Here is a 6,000-nt window from a genome sequence, read left to right on the forward strand (position 1 = left end):
AGAAATCGTTCTTTTTTAGTCAGAATTCAGAAGAAAACTTGTTGGTAACATTTGTAATTAGCATTTTGGGTACCGCAGGAATGCTGAAGAATAGAGTTATATCCGGTAGTGTTTTATGTATCTCATCCTTCAGGGCCCAATTTCATAGAGCTGCTTAAGTACAACATTCGTGTAAGCTGAACAAAATCTTGCTTAGTAAAATTAGATGGACGGCCAAGACTCCACTCAATTATGCAAGTAACTTGTGTAAAATAAGCAAGCTTCGTGCTTCAGCAAATTCTGAGCAGCTCTGTGAAATTGACCCCTGATGTGCACGTGTGAACGGTTCGTTTAAAGGAACACGTTGCCTTGGATCGGTCAAGTTGGTCTTTGAAAAAGCGTTTAACCGTTTGTTATAAAATGCATATGGGTAGAAAGATGTTTAAAAGTAGAATACAATGATCCACACACATTTGCCTCGAGATTGCGTGGTTTTCCTTTTACTTTGCGAACTAACACGGTCGGCCTTTTACGGGAGTTACAACCGTGTTTGTCGACGAGGTAAAAGGCAAAAGGCGAGTGATACTTGTGTGGATCATTATATTCTACTTTTAAAGGCAGTGGACACTATTGGTAATTGTCAAAGACTATAGCCTTCACAGTTGGTGTATCTCAACATATGCATAAAATAACAAACCTGTGAAAATTTGAGCTCAATCGGTCATCAAAGTCGCGAGATAATTATGAAAGAAGAAAACACCCTTGTCACACAAAGTTGTGTGCGTTTAGATGGTTGATTTCGAGACCTCAAGTTCTAAACGTGAGGTCTCGAAATCAAATTCGTGGAAAATTCCTTCTTTCTCAAAAACTATGGCACTTCAGGGGGAGCTGTTTCTCACAATGTTTTATACCACCAACCTCTCCCCATTACTTGTCACCAAGAAAGGTTTTATGCTAATAATTATTTTGAGTAATTACCAATAGTGTCCGCTGCCTTTAAAATACCTTTTTCTAGTCATTTGCATTCTATAACAAACGGTTATCTACGCTTTTTAAAGACCAACTCGACCGATCCAAGGCACAGTGTTCCTTTAAAACAGCCGCGTGCAAAACTCTGTAATGCCTGTGGATCAAAATCATTAATGCTTTGACGGGTCCTATCTAACACTAGCAGCACTAGCAGCACTAAGAAATTTGAATGGAACTATTGTGTGATTTTAGGTCGAACATAAACAAAATGACTGGATAGGGACTTGACCTGCGACATCCGGATCAACGTGGAAATTGGTGTGATTTTTTTTAGTTCATCCAACCCCGATCTAATGTTTAGGCTTAGCTCTGGCTGTATGATGAGAGCGCATAGTAAAATCAACTTAAGTTCTTATATCGACGCAGATCTGCAATTACCTCATCTGATAAAACTGTCAACAAGATTTGTTTTTAACTGAATAGTCTTTTGTAAAGTTCGTAGACGTGATGATTATACAACTTTGGTCTACCGCAGTAATATCTTGCCAAATATTATTTTGTTGACAAAGCTTTGATGAGAAATTATCCGAACTAAAATCCGAACCTTAAACAAAATCCAACCTAGTCACACATCAGCCACATGCATTTTCAGACCTCGACCACCGGGAATCAGAACAATGCATTGGGATTACTAATAATGAAGGTGGGTTCGAGCGAGATCATAGCTTTTCTCAAACTCACACCTGGTAACGATCTTGCTAAATTCTACGAAGTTATAAAAGCTCGCACCAGATTTGTTCAAAGGTCACTCTGGAAATTTGCAGTGAACGGGACCAGTTGACTTAGACTCTCCCAAAATATATCCATTGTCTCGATCTAGCTAAAACATGAAGAGTGGTGCGACCGTAATTCTCGGCCTGGTCCTTGCCGGACTTGTGGCGTGCTCTCAGGCACAGGTTTTCTCATGGGGCAGGTGTCCCACTGTGGAAGTGAAGAATGACTTCAACACAACGGCATATTTCGGTAAGAATAATGTTTTTTTTTTAAGTTACGTCATCATTGACAATAACAATTTTCTACAAATCACTTACCGGAAAGGCTCCCCACTATATTTCTGAACTTATACTTCTTACACTCCGTCAAGAAATCTTCAACCAAGTTCCATGATTCTTCTCATTGAACCCAAGTCTCGACACTCAAGGGGTGACAGCCGTCGATTTCACAAAGAGTTATATGACTCCTCTTATCTCGAGTTAGGGACGAACGAGTAACTCGTCCTAACTTAGGATTAATCTTAAGGTCTGCATGCTACAGTGCAGAGTTGGGACTCGTCCTACGTCCAAAGATTAGTCTTAAGTTAGGAAGAGTTTTGTGAAATCGACGGCTGGTCTTTTTCTTCAGCTGCGCCACGCATCTGGAACTCTCTAGCACTCAATCTTAGATCTATTCTTTGTACCGCACCATTCAAATCTCTTCTCAAAACTTTTCTTATGTCACAGGTTTTCAAGGACTAGTTTTGATGTGCTGTAATTCTTTCGTTTTTTTTTGTTTTACTGCGCATTGAACAACCGGCAGGGTGGAAATGTGCGCATCACAATATTAATTATTTTTATTAGGAAAAATTATTCCTTCCGTTCTCAGTTTGGTTACATCAGAACCAAAAGAACTGGTTGCACAATTTCTTATGTCAGTCGTTGTACACATTTCTAACCAAATTGTATACAAGCCCTTGAATTTTGTTTATAGCTTCCATATGTATTTGTTTACTTTGGTATATTGAATGTCATGCAATGTCCTAGGCTAACGTGATGATTAAGATTTAGTTTCAGTCTGAAAACAAGGTTTCACGCAACAAAACAATTATGGACAATTTAATTTAACGCCAGCCTTTTTACCTATCGGTACAGAAACGGTTTAATTTGTAACTTTGTTAGACCAACTATTTTTTCGTTTGTAGTTTTTGTATCCTTTTTAACTGCGATGTAACGAGTGTTTTCATGTTAAAGGCAAAATAAATTTCCCATACATTTAGAAGAACAATTAAGTTGTATTGAATTTTGTATTGAATAACTATTGTATTGTCTATTATTATTGTTTTATTGTATTGTATGCACAAATGTTTGTTTATAACGTTGCGTTGTACTACGTTTACTTGAGCTGACCAAACTCTAAAGTTCAGGCAAAGAAAAAACCCATAAACAAACAAAATTCTCTCACTCAAAACAACCATCAGCCGAATTTCACATACAAAAATAAACTTGAGGTTTAATAATTTATTTCACAGGCAGATGGTTTGAGATCCTTCGCTTCGAGAATACTAGATTCGAGGAGGGTTCTCGATGTATCCATGCCGAGTATTCAGCAGGAGACGACGGTCAAGTTAAGGTAGTGAACTCCGCCATAGACGAGGCTACCGGAGAGCCAAACTCAGTCGAAGGGTACGCTTATGCACCAAATCCTGAGGTACCAGCCAAGCTGAAAGTACAGTTCGGTAAGCATTTAAAGGAGCATTTGCGAAAGGATGTGTAGGACTATTAAAGCCGCACACAAACGTGACGCAACTTTAGGGTGAGGCAAATTTGATCTGCAGATTATTGTGCCTCGTCAAACAATTCTTTGACGAACAACTATAAGTTCTTGTGACGACCAATTCTTGTGCGCAAGACAAGGTAAACACTTTGGCTGAGCAGGTGATTGTGGTGAGAATGTTATGTTTACAAAGTCTTGGAAAATGCATAGTCAGCTTTTGAAGAAAAAAAGTTTGCAAGACTTGACTCTTCTTTTAAAACAAACCCAAATAATGAAGAAAACGATACCCTTGCACATTTCAAAAAGGGACATGAACATTTTGTACATCCATTGTTCATTACACACTCATTCGCGTCCTCTGTGATGATGATGATGATGCAGCCATACAACCAATCTGTGAAAATGTTGGATAGGCAACCGTTTTTGTTCAAGATTTTGTGAATCAGGACAAATAAAATGCCCTCGGGTCATGCTAACCCAGATAGGGGTCAGGCCCCACGGGAACTGGATCCGGGTCAATTCTTACTGGGAAGTTTTTGAGAGTCAACCGTAATTATAGGCAACACGTAATCAAAGTAAATTATTTTCAGCAACATTTTATATTTATTTTTCTTCCGAACAGGAGAGTCATTCTTTGCTGGAAATTACTGGGTGCTCGACACCGACTACGAAACGTTCTCCATGGTGCACTCCTGCACTGGGCTCTTCTTCTTCAACTTCCAAATCAACTGGCTTCTCAGCCCAACCCAGACCCTCGAGTCTGGTGCCGTGCAAGACGCCTTGAGAAAGTTCGAAGACGCTGGGATTGATGTCTCTCGTTTCATCGAGTCTAACCAGAGAGGATGTCCTGAGTTCTAGATTTTATCAAACATACTTGTGTCCATCCTTTATGGCTAAACTGACGGAGTTGACGGAACGATCCAATGAAAGTACAGGCCTAATTAAAATCTAGACCAAAATAATATATTGAACAAGTTTAGATGCAATTATAAGTAAGTCTACAAGTAACTATTATCTGAAAAGCTTCAAGACCGGTTCATATGTCATGCGAATGCTATATAAGTCTTTTTTAGACATGGCGGACATAATGCTACAACACTATACGATTTGGGTAATTGGGTGTGTATACACCCAAAGCAAATACTATACACTCCTATCGCGTCCACCCTACCTCGAAAAGGGCTTATACGAATTTAACCGTCACCAATTCGCATCAGTTGAAATGTGCTCAATATTCGCAGCAAAAACAGGGCTGTGACGTCAAAATTCGTATTGCATTCGTAGGAAGTATGAACCGGGCTGCATTGTCCTCCGGTGATCGAACATCAACCATGCAAACCTTGTCCTCTTCAATTATTAGCTAAGCTATAATTACTGAATGGGAACAGCAAAAAAACTGTCTAACTTGTGGAGGAGAGCCGTTTCTGGTCAAGTATTTCTGTAATGTGCTGAGTTTAAACAAATAGAGAGAACATACTCGAGTGTTCAAATGTATTTGTCCATTATTTCCGTCAAGTACCCCCTAGTGGGCTCATCTTCACTTCGTTGTTCCAAGCGAGGCAGAAATGCGGAGCAGCATTTACGTTCGATGCCCCTAAAAGTAATATATTGGTCTTTGACAAAAACGGCGATTTTGAGAAAAATGTTGAGTTATCCATCGGTGATGTTGATCTCTCATGAATATTGATATTTCATGAAATAACACATTTTCCCACAAAATACATCTCAAAAATCAGTTGATCGAAATACAAACCAATCAAGAAGGGTGTTAAGTTGTCTCAATCGATTATAGGTGTTATGCAGGATTGGATAGGAATAATAAAATAAAAAAACATTAGTGTTTGTGTGAAACATTTTCTCTGAATTAATGAAGTCATTGCAAGAGGGCTATCTGGAAACATAAAAATAGCACAACAGAATTATTCCAGTTGTTTGCAACAAAGTTAAGAATTATGTGTTTCAATGCTTAGCACTATAATAGTATTGCTTAGCAGAATCATGTTACCTGGCCAAATTTAATAACGTTTACCATGTTGTGGCTGGTACCCAACTCATTTTTTTGGGTGATTTCAAAAGCCACATCTGAAAGCACACACATTTGTGCAACAATTAAGGGTGTTTTTCTCTTGAAACTTCGAGCCTAATTTTACATTCATAAATACCTCAGACAGTTTCGCTATTCCTATTGGTGGAGAGCGCGTAACGTGGGTGTGTATAAACCTTTGTTTATGACCAGTAAAAAGTGTTGAAACATGGGCGTGACATGCGAGCTTGCACCTGTTCTTAAGACAGTTTCTTCATTCCTATTGGTCGAGAGCAATGGCTGAAACAGTTGTGTCACATTACGCGATTTCATAGCTAGAGGGGTGTTGTGTTGAAAGAAATCATTGAACAATAATAATTTTTGCATTTATTTTACTTTTTAACCAAAACATGTGGATGTTTTTGACCGAAAAGGTATTTATGAATGGGAATCAAAGTGTGTTGAGTCGGTTTTAACCCGCCGAGGCCTGGTTCTTGATA

The 6,000-nt window shown here is 38.8% G+C and overlaps 1 protein-coding gene across 1 annotated transcript; it reads left to right on the plus strand.

Moving 5' to 3' along the window:
- The first annotated feature begins 1,745 nt into the window (after positions 1 to 1,745).
- Positions 1,746 to 5,314, plus strand: LOC139946366 (apolipoprotein D-like). Its single transcript, XM_071944005.1, has 3 exons — positions 1,746 to 1,971; positions 3,233 to 3,439; positions 4,100 to 5,314. Exons 1-3 carry the CDS (start codon positions 1,836 to 1,838, stop codon positions 4,333 to 4,335), a joined length of 579 nt encoding a protein of 192 aa, XP_071800106.1. The 5' UTR covers positions 1,746 to 1,835; the 3' UTR covers positions 4,336 to 5,314.
- The last annotated feature ends 686 nt before the right edge of the window (positions 5,315 to 6,000 follow it).

This window comes from Asterias amurensis, chromosome 13 (genome assembly GCF_032118995.1).
Source record: "Asterias amurensis chromosome 13, ASM3211899v1".
In the NCBI taxonomy this organism is placed as follows: domain Eukaryota; kingdom Metazoa; phylum Echinodermata; class Asteroidea; order Forcipulatida; family Asteriidae; genus Asterias; species Asterias amurensis.

Bases quoted from the DNA above. Each gene is read 5' to 3' on its own strand.
- LOC139946366 (XM_071944005.1), top strand. From the start codon at position 1,836: ATGAAGAGTGGTGCGACCGTAATTCTCGGCCTGGTCCTTGCCGGACTT. The intron at 1,972-3,232 runs GTAAGAATAATG...TTTATTTCACAG, and splicing joins CAACACAACGGCATATTTCG to GCAGATGGTTTGAGATCCTT. The intron at 3,440-4,099 runs GTAAGCATTTAA...TCTTCCGAACAG, and splicing joins CAAGCTGAAAGTACAGTTCG to GAGAGTCATTCTTTGCTGGA.